This window comes from Apis laboriosa, unplaced genomic scaffold (genome assembly GCF_014066325.1).
Source record: "Apis laboriosa isolate Shangri-la unplaced genomic scaffold, ASM1406632v1 scaffold49_cov149, whole genome shotgun sequence".
Lineage (NCBI taxonomy): Eukaryota > Metazoa > Arthropoda > Insecta > Hymenoptera > Apidae > Apis > Apis laboriosa.
This window is the reverse complement of record NW_025223500.1, coordinates 2,876,362-2,893,465: the sequence shown is the minus strand read 5'-3', so window position 1 is coordinate 2,893,465 and position 17,104 is coordinate 2,876,362. Positions and strand designations below refer to the sequence as shown.

At 31.2% G+C, this 17,104-nt stretch overlaps 2 protein-coding genes across 4 annotated transcripts in view; both read right to left on the bottom strand.

Moving 5' to 3' along the window:
• Positions 1–608: 608 nt before the first annotated feature.
• LOC122716859 (transcriptional repressor p66-beta-like) lies at positions 609–9,082 on the bottom strand. 3 transcript variants are annotated; one of them, XM_043940309.1, is made up of 9 exons: positions 8,143–9,082; positions 5,850–5,918; positions 5,083–5,363; positions 4,746–4,971; positions 4,370–4,658; positions 4,131–4,196; positions 3,444–3,877; positions 3,031–3,332; positions 609–2,952 (listed from the first exon to the last, which is right to left on the bottom strand). In XM_043940309.1, exons 2-9 carry the CDS (start codon positions 5,897–5,899, stop codon positions 2,696–2,698), a joined length of 1,905 nt encoding a protein of 634 aa, XP_043796244.1. In that variant the 5' UTR covers positions 5,900–5,918; positions 8,143–9,082; the 3' UTR covers positions 609–2,695. The 3 variants fall into 3 exon arrangements, with proteins under 3 accessions (XP_043796244.1, XP_043796245.1, XP_043796246.1); XM_043940310.1 differs by lacking the exon at positions 4,131–4,196 and having other exon boundaries at positions 8,143–9,081; XM_043940311.1 differs by lacking the exon at positions 4,131–4,196 and having other exon boundaries at positions 4,379–4,658; positions 8,143–9,080.
• A 596-nt stretch (positions 9,083–9,678) lies between these two features.
• The window catches only part of LOC122716771 (F-box only protein 33), a 13,480-nt gene continuing 6,054 nt past the window's right edge, over positions 9,679–17,104 (bottom strand). Inside the window, exon 7 of the transcript XR_006347090.1 lies at positions 9,679–10,185. The gene's annotated coding sequence lies outside the window, so the exon portion shown is untranslated. The remainder of the gene's footprint in view (positions 10,186–17,104) is intronic.

The following is a 17,104-nucleotide window of genomic DNA, read 5'->3' as shown; positions in this document are numbered from 1 at the left end:
CATTTTTGCATATTTGAATTCGTATTTAAAAGAACGTAATCAAATTATCTACGTTTCGACGAATCGTCAATAAACACTAAACACCTTGCGCGATTTCGGCAGTCATAAGAGTGATGATGCTGCGCGCGCATCTTCACTTTTCTTTCGTTTATTTTTATTCTTAATTAATATAGCGATTGATCGCGAAGCAAGGGAGGCTGGTGAAAAAACGCAAATGCTTAATACATATATAATATAATAATATAGAAATAATTGATCCTCAATATATATATATATATATATATATATATATATATATAATATATAATTAAGATACAAATGATTGCAATGGTTTTTAGGATTTGAGTTCGGTTATTTAATTTTACTGTATTAAATTTTAATTTTTTGTTTTACGGAATAAATATTATTTTTATCAGAGTAATTATCATTAATATGCAAAATCAAATTTTTTTAATATGAATAATTTAGAATTATTAAAATTAAATAACTCAACTCAAAATGTTCTAAATCTAACATGATTCTAATTAAATATTAAATGTATTTTTTTTTATCTTTTTTCTGGAATTTCCTGAAATTAAAAAGTTGAGCATATACTGATAATTGATTAATAATATTAAATTAGAATATATTTATCATGTATAATTATTGTGCGTTAAATGACCATGCACTCTCTGGCTTCACGTAATGACGATAAAATATGAATAAATCCGCTTCTTTCATTTTTATCTTTTCTTTCTTTTTTTTCTTTTTTTTTCTTTTTTTTCTTTTTTTTTCTTTTTTTTTTTACGATCAGAAGAATAATAGCGGTAGCGTCCTGGCAAAAATGACAATTGACAACGATGATATTACTTCGATTCCTTTACATAAAACACAGATCTTGATCTATTATGCGATCGACTTATTACGGTGTACATGTATATCAAGTATGAGTTCAAAATCTATCACGAAGTACAAAGAGAGATTGATTATGCTATTTTTAGTTTATTAACTTGTATATACCGAGAAATATCAAGACTACAGTTAACTATATATTTAGTGATTCGGAAATTGTGACCAAGATCGGTTGGTTAGCCAGTAATCAATGAAAAATCAGATTATTTAGAGTAGGAGTGGTAATAAGTATTGCTTGGGATGTGTGTCGGAGAGATTTTGTTTTCACTCTTTCTTTCTTTCTTTTTTTCTTTTTTTTTTTTTGTAAAGTATAGATAAGTTTTTTTTTTCATTTTGTTTTTTTTTTTTCAGAAGAAAGGATTTCATAAAAACTCGGCGTTCTGCCACTTCGTCTTTGTTTTATCCTTTGAGAAAAACTTTGGGTAAATATGACTTGTGTTAAATTCATTAAATACTTTTACATCAATGTGACACATGAAATCAGTCGCGCAATCATAAGTAACTTACTTATATCTTTGATAATCGACAGATTTTCTTTTTATCTTTCATTTTTTTTTTTTTTAACATATTCTTCAACAAGAAAATCTTATCACAAAATTCTTACAAATTATGCGCGAATGACACTCATGTCACTATCTTTTAAAAACATACTGAATACTTATTCTTTGTCCTCTTGCATGATGAAAAAAAAAAAAAGAAAAAGAATCGTTACTTTCACACCCACATTCATATCTTGCTGACTATATCAGCGACACACATTTTCTTATAAAGATCGTTTTTTCCCTTTTTTTTCTTATTGAGTTTACTTTCTTGTTCTTACTCTTTCTCTTTTTCAATTATTACAACCGCCTTAAAAATATTTCACTGTTTGAAGAAAATAAAGAGATATACACAGAGTACAGGTACCGCCGATGATTACAAAAATTATTCAAACTAGCGACAAAGATCGATAACTGTAATATATCAAGGGCCTAAGAAGATCCCATTTTTTTCAACTTTGTTGTTTTACGTCACATAGTGTTCATTTTCTCTCTCACATTCTCTTTTTTTCGCATTCTTTCTCTCTCCCCTTATTACTATTGTAAATCAACCAATTTTTTTTATAATCACGTAACACTTATTACTTAGTGCCTTATAAATGTCCACTTGGTTCTGTAGATATAATATATATAATGTAATAATTGAAGCAATTATATTCATTTATGTGCGTCCGAGTTATTATGCACTTAATCCAATTAGTTGATTGACATTCACCTATTATTCGCTTGCAATATTATTAATTTCAACATAAGATAATGTGAAAAAAGCAGATATTGTTCTTAAAGAAATCAATCTGAAATTGTTTGCTAAGCTTAAATTATGAACAGTTTTTCATTTTCTCTTTTTGAAATCACTAAGATAATTATTCATATATTATGTAACCGAAAGTTGAAGTTCTTCAAGACGATAAAACGTCTTGTAAAAAGTAAATCATCAAACCTTTCAGGTAACAATCAAAAATCACACTCACACGTCAATGCATATTCACAAAATGATGGTTAAAATATCCCATTTTCACATAATACAGGAAATATCTTGTCTATTCTTCCAAGTTTGAGCTCACTTTGTAAATACAGATGCCAATCATGCATCGATTAGTATATTATCCTAGAAATGTCACAAAGATGTAACATTCCATTGAAGATTTCCATTTAGTACGATATTGTGGAAAAAGAATATGAGTATCTTTGCTTCTCAATATTCTTAACACAGCTCTACAGTTTCATTTATTTGCGTTTAGTGGTCGATGTTTAAATGCGTTCGGTTACGTTTTCCAATTGTGTGGATGGGCTCGAGGTGGAGCCTGATTACCCTGTGCTTGAGATGCTTGTGATGGAATCATATCAAGCAGATATTGACGTTGCAAATCTGCTGCTTGTCGTTGCAATTCTGCGAGACCTTTTCCACCAGCTTGCGCCATCGCTAATTGATAAGGATATAATATCGAGGTAAATGGTGGCATCATATGAGCAGGAAGAGGTTGATGAGGTGGCAGACCTGGTACAGGATTTTTTGCTAGTTCTAAAAATGGAATCAATCACGTTTATTTTTAATAAATAATTTATTAATTTTTAATTAACAAAAAAAGTATATAATTACCTCTAAGCAACTGTTGTTGCAAAGCAGCTGCAGCAGCATGATGTGGACTGAATTTTCCACTTTCTGCTAATTTAACCAAGGGATGTTCTTGTAGCTTAGGTGCTGGTGGAGTTGGTGCTAGCGTTGGTGCTGGTGGAACTTGAGGTGGGGGGGCTGGTGGCGTTGCTACTCTTCTTGTAGGAGTAGCTGCTTTAGGAACTGGTTTAGGAGCTGGTGGATCTGGACTTGGACATGCTGCTTGTGCCAACCTTTGTTCTATTTCTTGTTCTTGTTGTAATGCTTTTACAAATGCTGTCTTTAATCTATAAATACATGTAATATATTAATTAATATAATAAAATATATCATTTAATTTTAATATATCAATAAAATATATCATCATTTTAATATATCATAAATTTTAAATTACATACCGATTAGTATGCTCTGCTTTGAGAGCTTTTTTAACATTAGTTGTTACACAATGTTCACATATAACTCTAGGATCGCGACCTGCTGGTGGTCTTTGAAAAGTTGCATGCTGCACCCGTGGACCTTCTTTTTTACCACCAGTTATAGGCTTTTCCCATTTCCATACGGGTGTGAAATCCGTTTTACATTGAGTACATTCGAAAGGTTCTGGAGGTGGTGGAATAGCAGGTTCTTTAGTGATGAAATCAACTACATGCTCCAGACCCACTAAATATATAAATTCCGTATTAGACGGATTTGGCACAAAGTGCATCTCCGGTGGTGGAGGTTTTGGAGGTGGTATTTGTAACAAAGTCTTCTCAAGTTGTTTTCTTAAAGCCAACTTAGCAGCTGCTTGACGTTGTGCAGGTGTCTGATTATCATCCCTCGGTCTTTCCTATATTTTAAAAATAAACATTATATGTATAAAAAGTATAAGATAATAAATTTGATTGTAAGTTCTCTATAAAATAAAATGTCATTGTTATAAGAAATATAAAATAGAAAATAAGGAAGGAAATGGAAGCAAATGGGTTAAATATAAAAATAAAAAAATGATATGATTATTAAGGCAAGAAAAAGTCGGCACAATATTTAATAAAGAATTAGATTGATAAGAGACTAAACATATTTGACTATAGTGGATATACCTGTTCTGAAATCACAGGTGTGCTTAAGGATGCGGTGGTTTTATTTTCTTGAGATCCAACAAGCAGCTTTGTGTTTACAAAAACACAATTATGGTTATTTACAAAGTTCACAAATAATGTAAACAAGTATTTGTAAAATATAATATACATTTGCATAAAGTTTAACACAACATCTTTTAATAATATTTATTCATAACAATTATATGTATTTAAATAAAAAAAGAAACAACATTTTATACCTTACTTACTTGATGTGCTGGTGTAGGTGTTGGATCTTTTGTGGATCTTTCAGTTCGATCTGCAGGTGCATGATAATTTGATACGTTTGATGTTGCACTAGGAGGCCTGCCCCTAGGATGAGGTGGTTGTGGTATGACCATATTAGGTGGCATTCCAGTACTAGAAGTGGAACTTCTACCAACTGTAGGTGGTAGTAACATTCCAGGTGGTGGTGCATGTAAACTACTGCTCCTGCTTGGTGCAGGTTGTCCTCTAAGCAATGGTGGTGGCGCTTTGCCTGTTCTATGACTGAAAACATATATATATTATTTCAATAATCAATCGTAGAAATCCTTTTAATTACTTTTATAGAACAAAATTTAATCAAAAACTTACCTATGAGGAGTTGGTTGTACTGTAACTGGTGGTGGTAATTTACTGGGTACTTTAGGTACAGCAGCAATATTTTCTTTTAATTGTTGAGATTGTCTTAATTTTTTCAATAATACCAATTTCATTTCCTCAGATCTAAGTTCCTCCCTTAATTTTCTAAGTGTCCTCTCTCGTTCAGCTAACTCATCTGATGATAATTCTTTTATTGGAGGCAAAGGAGGCATATCACCTAGTAAATAAAAATTTATAATTTTATTAAATATACTAAACATTATAAATCAAATATAATATGTATTATCACAATACTAAAACTATAAATAATGCTATTTTTATAATTAACCTTCATCACTGTCTGCATTTCCATTTACATAACCATTTATTCTACGTTCATCTGGAGTTTCTGCATAACTTATTTCAATTCTAGGTCTAAGATTGCGGCGTGTTTTTCTATCATCTCCAGATTTAGGAGCTAAAATGCCTCTTGCTGCATTTTGAATGTTTCGTGCTTCTGGCATATTGTTGTCCACATTAGGATTCGAAGAGAAATGAATACCTAAATCTAATGGAACTCCTACATCTGCAGAATTAACAGTGATCGAGGGAGAATTTCTCCTGCTACTGCTGCTGAAAACATATATTACTTACTTAAAAGTTGTCATGACAAATTTTATAATTTTGTAAAAAAATAATATAAAATTATATAAAATATATATCAATATATATTAATTATATATATTAATTATATATATTATATTTAATAATATAGTAATGTAAATAATGTAAGTAATGTAATGTAATAGTAATATAAATATACATTAAAAAATGAAATTTAATAATATAAAAGTTTCATTATCTTAGAAGAAAATAATCTATTTCCATATAATAATTTATAATTAATGATGAACTTATTTTTTTTTAAAACTACATATTACATATAACTATCATACAATATTTTAATACATTATTTTTTTATCTATTCATAAATACAATACATAAGAATAATTTTATATTGACATAATTCTAAATGATGTATCTTCGTATAATATAATTAATTAATTAATTTAGAATTTAAACAAAGAGGAGAAATCGAAGTTTTTTTTAATTTACCTAACACTCAAATCCACTACCGCATCCCCGTCCAAATCCATGGCTTCCATTCTTTCAAATACAGCAATTCTATAAATCATAAAATAATTGTATGAAACGCAAGTATTTATTTATAACTACGATTTAATTATTTCATTTCGATTGGATCGATTTTAACAATAACACGGCAAATATATGTATATGCTAGTAAAAAAAAAACGACAAACAAGTCAGTACGAACAGTGAGACAGCGTTTCGCAATGCCGTGATTTGAAAGCGATAGAAAAGATTCATCGAAATAAAAATAACTGTGTTACCAAAATTTCCGTTCGAACATTTCGTTCATATGCACCGAAACATCTTCCCTCTTTATTTCGAGAAGCAATCGTCTCAACTTGCGAAAGACGCAATCACAACACAGTAGCACCACCGGTAACGCGATCAACTCGCGGACTAAAACGCGCGATAAAAGATCGTGTTCGCTTGCAAAGCGATCGGCCGATATCCACGGAAGCAATGTCCTAACCTAACCTCCGTGGAATTCAAAGATGTTCAAGGAAGGATATATTTTCTTCGAGATCGTACACAAGGAAGATATTGGCGCGCTTTGCAAAGCTGCCGGCAGCACTATATGTCGCGTGCTTTTTACTTTCTTTCTTTCACAAATTTTTCGCAAGGAAGTGGTGATACAAAATCGAAGAATTGAATTTGATGCTTCGGAAGTGGCGTCTCGGCACAATGGCAGCTAAGCGTAGCGGTACAAGACTGTGGAAGGGGGAGAGGGGTGTCCTGTACCGCGAGGGGAGAGGTACGGTCGCACATTAATTATTTCTCCCCTCACTCCGCTGACGGTCTACCCCCTACCACACGAGTCAGCCACTCACCCACACGAGCGGCATCGGAACGGGCTAGAAACCAATCTCTTTCTCTTTTCCTCCGCCTCCCAACCACTGTTTCTCTTTCTCTCGTTCTCTCTCTGCGGATTTTCCCGAATTTCGTCTCCGTACTTCTCCCTTTCCCTCACTCCTCCCGCACCCTTATGCCCTACGGGAAATCGATTTTTCGACGGAGTCCCCACTGCCAGCCTTCGCGACTAGAGGGACGAAGAAGTTGCAATGTTTTTGCAACGTATTTGATATTGTCCACACATCTCGTAATTACTATTGTATCAAGAAACCAAACGCGACCTCTAGGAAATACAACTCTATTTATTTTTAATTTTTCTCATATTTAGATATATATTATATATCGAATAATTGTTTCCATCGAAAAGTTTTTTTTTTAAATTTTTTATTTTCTGCAAGCTTACTTTTAGATCGTCTTTAATGCAATTAACTAGTTCACGGAGTTTCTCTTAGATCTCCCGCCTTGCACACTTTCCAGATCACGTGACAGTATAGGATCTCTAAACTCATAAATTGATGTCAGCATTTTTCATTCATATTTTATAACTTTACTGTTTGACTAATAAAGAAGTAACATATAAAAGTAAATAATGTATGATAACATTCATATTTGTTTTTTATCAAATATACAATATAATTTTGTTCAATTTATAAGTCTCAATTTACTTGTATTTCATTATATTTTTCGCTTCAAATTTATTTATATTTTTTACAAAAATGCTAAAATTATGAAAATTTATTATGTTTTTTTGCTGCATTTTTTTTCTATTAAATTAAAATTGTACGTGAAATAAATAATATTAAAATCCATATTATATGAATTCTAAAGTCTATCTATGACAATTTTGGACTTTCTTCCTAACCTAATAGACATATATTATAATAAATTAGTAAGCCAATTTTATTATTAAATAAATTAACAAAAATAAAAAACAATAATCGTTCATATTCAAACAATTTAACAACACTAGAGCAAAATTATAAAAATAATAAGTAATAATATAATCATGTAACATTGATTGATATCAATTCAATGTTCCATATTTTATTTTCAATGTAATATAATATATTATAATATAATTTTAATATTATATCAAATTATAAATAAAAGTAGCAGAATTTATTATTCGGACAATGAGAGAAAGAAATTAAAGTCATTTGATAGTAATTAATCAAACGTACAATTGAAAATGTAGAAAATTCAAATGTGTAAACGAGCTATACATGAACGCTCATTGGCAACGTGTGACGCTAGCTCGCACAACACGGCGACACGCGACTCTTTATATTTCCGCGTGCACAACATATTTGCTACTACATTGATAATCGCACCTTCTCTGGAATGATGCACGAAGTGTTTTGACCCCCACACACGTCTATGTCTCCCACATTCAGGAAGACTCACGTACCTGAGAAGAGATCAATCAAGAGATGGTCCAAATTTGTGTAAATCGCTTTGATAAAATCAATTATACACAAAATGGACAAATAAATGGGCAGACTAGTAGATAGGCTGCAACAACCAAGCAGGCACGCTATTAGGTAGACAGTTAGGTAGGCAAAGTGGTCGGTCGCTTTCCACTCCACTTCACTTCATTCTGCGATATATTACTCTATACTATCGCTTACGTACAATGACATGGCGCACACCACATACCGCAGTCAGTATACGCATACACTTCACTTCTCTCAAGTATCCCTCCCTATCACAGGCACACTTCACTGTCTCGCGATCGTGCACGCACGATTTCCGCATGTTTTCATGAATTTTTTTCGCGTAGCATATCCATACATCGTTTACCGTGATTTTCACTTTACTTAGTTTGTATAACAACACGAAAACAATACATACAGCTCGAAGGGATGACGCGTACCAACGGTAACCGCGTAAACGATTGTCACGATCGTGAATCCCAGACACAACCTTGAGCTGCTACCTTCCGCGCAAGGAGAAAAAATTCACACCGCCTCTGCGCAAAAATTAACGAGAGTGATTCAATATGGCGGCCTTGTCCGCCGTTGATGTCTTCCCCTCCTCCATCGCTCGTTTCGCCGGGCATCGTCGCCGTCGTCACTCCCCTGCCCCTGTCTCTGTCTCTGTCTCTGCATCGGAGGTGTAACGTCGTGGGGAAAGTGAGGACGGGGTAGAGGGACGCCGACTGACCGGGAAGAGGGGGGAGGGAAGTAGACAGTGGATCTTGTCGCCCCCGTTGGCCCCCGGTATCGTTTGTCGGGAAAGCGCCGCCAGCTACGGGGCTTACCGGAAGCACCCCACGGACTTTGTAAATGCGCTACGAAAGGGGCTTGACAGTCGTCTAAACAAATCCACGTGCTTCTGCGCATTCCCTTCTCTTTCAAACTTATACCGGTAACCGCCAATCGGACAACGGCTACGACATATTGGAGGGCATTTCAAATCAAAGTAGCTTTAAATGAATTGTAACAGTTACGAAATTATCGATCTATGGGAAATTTCAGCTCGATATCGATATATTTGAAATAATATGATTAATTATTTGTAATGATATTACGTAAATACAAATTTATAAATATTTTTAGATATTAGTATCTAATTTTAGATTTAAAAATGTATTTCGTCATTGCGTTTATTTATATCACGGTAATTATATATTCTAAACTTGCAAAAAATAACAGATAGAAATATTATGAATTAAAAATTGAAATTAAAAAATATAAATAATAAAATTATTAATTATCATAAATTGAAACTTTATAAATTTTTAAAATATTTTTTAAATTACTAGCGAGAACTTTTCAAAGAAGATTTCAAAAATATTTCAGAAAAAATTATTAAAAATAAATAATAATTAATAGTAATAATATAAAATAATAGTAATAAATAGTAATAATATATCCTTTACTTTTTTCTTATCGATTGTAGATTGATGTTAATAGATAAAAACTGAATTTTATGCCATGCACAATTTATTAATCGATCGATACATTTTTAAAAATTGATTACTTAAGAAAACATTTGATTTTTATAATTGAAGATGTAAAAATCATAGACCGGTGTACAATTCTATGTTGGAGTTGAAAGAATACTGATATTTTCTTCTTCTTTACGCGACAATATTAACGATTTTGCATATTACAAATGCATATACGATTATGTAGTCTATTTACGAAAGAAAAAGACAAAGATTAACAGAAATGGACAGTCATTAACGATTGTGGACAATTACGATACAGCTGCGTTACAAATAGTTGATCTCCATCGTTCGTGACAAAATCGTTCCAATGATCATTTCTTGTTTTGTCAAATTAATTTCCAGTTATGTCACCATCATCATCGTAATAAATAGAAGAATTTTTTACGAAAAAAATCGATCTTTTTTTCTTCAAGGTATGGTCTGCATCGATTTAAATGTTGTATTTCTTCAGACCAAAAATATAAAGGAAATCCCTGTGTCACGAATGATAGGAAAAGCCTGGAAAAGATGTTGCAACTTGGTCGGAAAGACAACAGATGCAATACACGAAAATATTTACAAATACACATATTTCGCTGCAATAGACTGCAAATCTAAAAAAAAAATCATATTTTCAATTTTTATATATCGTATGCTTAATATACTATAAGCATATCCACGCAGCTATCATTGTTTTATATCATTTAAAAAGAGTTAAATAAATATACAGACAACTGACAATTCGACAAAAATCATATTCAATCTTTAAAAATATATTTAGCAAGAAAATTTTAAATCTAAAAAAAATTTTTTTTCAAAAAATAAATTTATAAATAATATATATAATTTATATTAAATCATATTTATTATTTGTTTATTATCCAGTTGCCTCAATATTTTTATGCATTTTGAAATGGTTCATTAAAATATATAAAATGAAATAAACAGACGTTGAACATATTCTTTCACAGCAAAATACATATATGCATGCAAATATATGTGTATATTTTGGTATAGTTATATATAATATACATTATATATATTAAATATCTATATATATAATATATATTGTAATCTATACAAATGAATACGTTGAAAATCTTTCGACCTTTTCGTTGTCCAATAATTCCCGCCTACTTTGTCACTGAGTTGATCGCATGAAGAGAATGTTACAAAATCAGGTACCACGTTAAATACCAACGAATATACAATCAGTTTCGTAAACCTTCTGCGGCAATGTATATACACATCGATAGCCGGAATAGGTATATATTCCGATATTAATTGCTTTCCACACTTCGTAAAACTTTCGCTTTTTTACATTACATCTGTAATTTAATTAACGCACGATGGATTCCTTTTTTTGTTTCTTTTCTATTTCACATTGCTACACAAAGTTTAATTAATAAATGAGTGTCTAAATGTGTAAAAACGAAGAAATTGGACCTTAAAAGATTGTAATTGATAAATTTCTGTCAATAATTTCCTGTACAATATCAATAATAAAATGTTGCAATGACAATCCTCTATTTAACTTATAATCCCATCAATAGTCGCGCATAAAATAAATTCGATGCACTATGGAATATCGAAAATCCTCTCGATAGATTAAGATCGTATTATGTTTTTTCCTTTTCCGCAATTCAATTAATTTGCTTTTCATGACGTTCTGTTAGATTCTATAGACTCTCTTAGTGTCGAAACGAGCGCTCTCATAACAGCAGAAACACATTCACAAATTTATCCATATGCACTGTAAACTGCACTCATTAGCGTTTAACAAGTATAGACAATGAATAACATTGAGTTTATTGAGTTCCTATGTCGAATTATTTTGCAACTAAATATTTTGACACTGAGAGAGTCAAATATTTTACTGAGATACCTGTATCTGAATATCACTTGATATTATATAAATGTTGTTAAAAAACATTTTTGTTTATAAAAAAACAATTGCAAATTGATGAAATATTAGAAATTAAATAACTCTAACAGTTTGTTCAATTTATGACGCGAGATTAATTCGGTATTCAATAGTGAGAATTCAATTGTATAAAGCATAAATAACACCTGTTGTTCAACGCATTCTCTCTATATCAACAGACTATTCGCATCACCAAGAACATAATGGAACTCCAGATTTGATCTTATATCTTATAAAATAATTAATCCAATAGACAACAAACTTCTTTATACTCTTCTTCGGATTTTAAAACGTTGTATAATAATAGATATAATAATAATGATATCGACGTTTACAGTGTCGTTCGTTCGTGGCGCTGCAAGCTTCGATTACGAGTGTAAACGCAGTCAGTTTTACAGTCAATTTGCAAAGTTAAATTCGAGTAATAACCTTGAGGATTTGAAAGAAGCGACCCTTAAGCGTCGTTCACATGTATGCATATATTTTTCCCGATAGCTTTCTCATTGTTTAATAATAAAATAACATTAAAAAACAATATGTTATAAGTATATATTAATACACAAAGATATATTTAGTACGTGGAAATTGGTTCCTTTTTAGATGGCATTTCGCAATGAATCATAAATAAGAGTAACTTTCTTCGATTTCCTTATCCCCCACTTTGAATCTCTGTTTAGATATTAGATTTTTACTGCATCAATAACAAAAAAACATTACATATTTGTTTGTTTCTTGTATTTTAAATTATTTTTTATGAATTATGTATTAATATTTCTTCAAAAAAATTGAAGAATGTCTAAATATTATTTGAATTCGATATTAAATTGTAATATTATAATATTATAATAAATTGTATTATATAATATTATAATAAACATTCGTTAGAAAACTGAATGTTTGGAAAAGAAAACGCGAAGGATACGAATATTAATTTGAAATATCAAAGAAGAAATAAGCGTGTAACATTGTATTACGCTTATCGTAATTTTTCTTACGAGATATCTGGAAGGTCTAACTGTCAAACTACGAGTTAAAATTTACGATTTGATATGGCATTAGAACGCCATTAACAATGCGGAAAAAATAATGGAATAGGTGCACTATACGTAATTCACTTGATACGCTTCATCTCGAAAACAGCAAGTTCAAACATCATTCATCCTCCTAATGCGTTCTAATATCGAGCCTGCTTTTACACGTTTCACTCGATCGAAATACTATTTAACTATATGTATATGTCGTTACTATATGTATATAAACATTAACGCCTGAACATCGAGAAAAATTAATGCACGATTGAAGAACAAATTCTCCATTCGAAGAATTATACAACTTTCTTTTCATTTTGTTGAACGTAGTTCAGAGAGAACATTTACAAAGTTAGTACACGTATCTTTTTTTTTTCTTTTTTTTCTTCTTTTTTTTTTTTTATAATAATGTATCGAATTCTATATGAGAAACTTCGAAGTGCACTAATGGATTGAAATATGTAGTATCTACAACGACTAAAAAAGTGTATATGTATAACGTGTGACAGAAGTCACATTTTTATTCGTAAAATTCATCATCGTAACATCGCGTTTTACGGTTTTTCCATTTTAATCTGAAATCATGCTGTGAAAATGTCCGATTTAACACTTTAACTGGTATGCGGTGTACCGTGGTATATAGCATACCGTGCACAATACTTTTAGAAAACTACGACGACACCGATTAACCGTAAAAGAATCGAATAATACGACATATTGTGTTGTAACTTTCAAGGAAGATTTAAACGTATATTTGTAAAAATTAAATTTATATTATCAATTAAGATAAATCCTTGTCGTAAAACGAAATGCAGATTTTTATCAGTGCGATATTGAGAATCGAATTATAACAGAGATAAAAATAAATGTTATCTTGTAATTACTAAACTATATACTATACTTTTTATTAAGAAACTCTGATGCGACAGCAAGCTTACTTGGTAAAAACGAAACCGATTCGTCATTATTTTGCATGAAAAAATGTGTATACGCGTATTGATTCGAAACAATTGCCAGAGTTTTTTCTTTCATGAAATAAAAACATCGAAACGATGAATATCAATAGAGCTACATACATATTTTTGCTGAAGAAATACGTAACACGATGCAAAGCGATAATTTGATATCCCATTGAAAAAAATTTGTGTAGCATTAGACAGTAATGACATACCAAATAAGTGTTAAATATTATCCTACGGATAAATAATCTTTTATTCCATTTTCATAGAGATATCTAACTCAAAAAAATGCTATGCAATATTTTGTTTTTGTTTCGACAATTATCAACACCGTAAACAATCCGATACTGATTTGAAAAACTAATAGAATAATCCTATTTCAGGGTCATCGTTGTTCGGCACGGGACGCGTCATAACGTTATTCTGTTCCGAAAATTTCGATTTCGTGATATAAGATTCACAATTATTCACAATATCATGATTAAATATTCTTTCCTTTTGTCTTCTTCCTCTCTCTTTTTCCGTTATTTATATATATATATATACACCCGCGTCTAAAAGAGCTTCAACGAACGACAATATTTATTTTGGGCCCGGTGACGTTTTTTATTTTTCACTTCGAAAATGTTTCTCTCTTATTTTTATTTATTTATTTATTTATTTTTTTTTTTATTCTCACAGAACATATTTTATTAGCGGATTTTCGTTCCATCTTATCTCGCAATTCGACAATAAAAAATAACTTGCCCGCGTTTTTTATTTTTCAGCCCTTAACTAACATATATGTACAAGTATCTAATGGTGTTTTGGTAAATATTCTTCTAGTTTTTTTTTTTTTTTTTTTTTTACGTATCGATTGAGGAGCGCGCGAAATTTCAGAATATCATGTTTCATGTTTCAGTTGTTGAATAGTGCGATTTCTCGACGAAATGTCAAAAATGTCAAAACGATTATTTCTTTAGTGAAATATGCAATTGGTAATAAAATGATCAACATATATAGTATATAAGCATTTCATGTAAAATTATAAACTCGCATTTTCGTGTTTATCAGTCGAATTTACTGATTTCTATATCGATATTCATCATTTATAATACGATATTGAAATGATTGCATATGAACAATTATTATCTTGTCTTTCGTGAAAGTTTTTTTTCCTGTTTAATTTTTCCATTCAACGCAAAAGCATTCCTTTTCAATTTGCATTTTCACTGTTACGTTTTATACCACCCGTCTCTTTCGATTGGAATGAATTATATTTGTGTGTGTGTGTATGTGTGTGTATGCGCGCGCGCGCGCGCGCATGTGTGTGTGTAAAGAAAAAGAAAAAAATTGCTAGTTATTATGTTTGAGAAGCGTTTTACAATCTCATAAAACAAAACGAATCAACGAATGAACTTACATCGAACCGAATATTTTCCCGTTCGCATGAATGGTTTATTCGTTATATCAGTTTCATTCTATCGTACTTAAAAACGATGTAAAATTTTTTTGTTTCCTTTAGGAACTTATAATACTATTCGTGATATACATCGTCCTGATTTTACCCTGAATTATCACGTGGGTCTGATAAAAGCAAGTCTTTCATTCTTCAATATATTTTTGTTTGATCGATAGACTTTACGTATACATTAATATATACGTATACATTTCCTTATAATTGCATTGTTTTTTCAATTGGATTTTTACAAGTTAAAAAATTTTAATAATTATTCTTTCCTTGAAATTAATCATAATGTTATATTATACATGCATACGTATACTATAATTGTAATATATGACAGACAGAAAAGTGAAATGTTATATTTGTTTAAATAACGTTCTAGAGTTTAGTAGGCATAGATTATAGAATATATTCGAGAAACTGTAAATATGAAGAAACTTGTAAGAATAATTTTTTCCACGATCGAATGAACTTCTTGTCCGGATAATAGTAGCAAGCGTTCATCAAAACCCACATGACGATCAAGTACGTTCATTTTAATTAAGGATATCACAAGACGGTACCCACTACAATAGTTAGACCGGGCTATCTCATTAAAAGACATCAATCTCCATTGATTAGTCATATATGACAAACATTTTTCGCATAGATCTTCTAAAAGCACTTCTAAACATTTTTCTTTGTAGGAATTTCATATCGCGTATCGTTTTCCTAATACACACAGTGTTCCATCTTTACTTATATTATTCTCTCCATTTTGTTTCAAATTTTTTTTTTTTTCTATTATATTTTTAACATAAGCTTGTTTTTCATTTGTTCTCTTTTTCGCCATTTTTTTCGAGCACCTTTTTCTAAGATTTTATATTTTATCACAGATGTTTTATTCTTTCGATTTCCTTTTTATTTATAGCCCACTCGGTATAACACTAGCAAGGAACACATTTGTTATTATCCCTTTTCTTGTAAATGCCATCGTGCGTTACTTCTGCTATTTTTCATATTTCTTTCCTCCCTTTCTTTTCCTAGTACGATTTTTCTTTCATTGTATCTCTCGCTAAGCCGAAATGATATTATGATCACAGCTTTCGTCTTGCCATTATGCGCAAGAAAATACGATTCACACTAAGGCCTGCCTTAGTACAAAAATATACATTCGCTTCTTAAAAAATAGATCTTAGCATTCTGTACTGGCTAGCGTTCGTTTGATATTTTACAATAGTTTGATTCTTGGCAGGCTGTCTTAATGATTAGTATTTATCGGCTATGAGAACCACCATCGAGTGAGCTTTCATTATTTTTTTTCTTTTTTCACAAGGAGCTTATCCGATCTAAACACTAGCTGGTGCACCATCCCTTTTTTTTTTTATATTATAAGACGCGCATATTCATAAACTGATATTCGCGTGACTGAATCAAAGGCGAATCAATGAGGGCCGCGACCTGAAACGGAAAGCTATGAAGTAGGAAGAAAATCGTTAGACAACAATCGAAACAAGTTATCGATAATAAGTATAATCGATGTGAACAATTATTCGTTTCGATGGAATTCATGAATCACGAACGATGCTTTCCGCTTAGTCGGGATCATCCTTGTTTTATGAATATGAGGTCAGATGTGGCGAGATGTGCGGATCGCTTAACTGTGGTTATTACCTTTCCCGGTAGGTTCAGTCTTATACTTGGTTTGTCATTTGCGTTTATATCGATATATGCGTGTAATTAGGATGTGTCCGTTTGGTTAAGCGGACCGCACGAATGCCGTTTTTTTTTTTCTACATGACTTTTTACACAGGATTCGCAGAGATGGTACGTATCACTTGATTTTTTGTTGCTATTTTCACTCACTTTTGGATAAATTCCGTTCTTTCGCATTTGAACGCATCTCATCTCTTCTGTTCTCTCTCTCATACGTTATCGTTATTTCGCAGCATCATATGTTCTTTCACACTGTTTTCTCTTACTCTCTCTCTCTCTCTTTAGACTCACACGTCGGGCATCAAACCCGCGAGTATACTGTTTATGCAGGACTTCATTTGATTTAAAAACAAAATAATAATAATAATAATAATAATAATAATAATAA

Coding starts and splice junctions, on each gene's coding strand:
- LOC122716859 (XM_043940309.1), bottom strand. CDS start 5,899: ATGGAAGCCATGGATTTGGACGGGGATGCGGTAGTGGATTTGAGTGTT. Junction 3,878..4,130: donor CACCTGTGATTTCAGAACAG/GTATATCCACTA, acceptor TTTAAAATATAG/GAAAGACCGAGGGATGATAA. Junction 3,333..3,443: donor AAAGCAGAGCATACTAATCG/GTATGTAATTTA, acceptor ATGTATTTATAG/ATTAAAGACAGCATTTGTAA.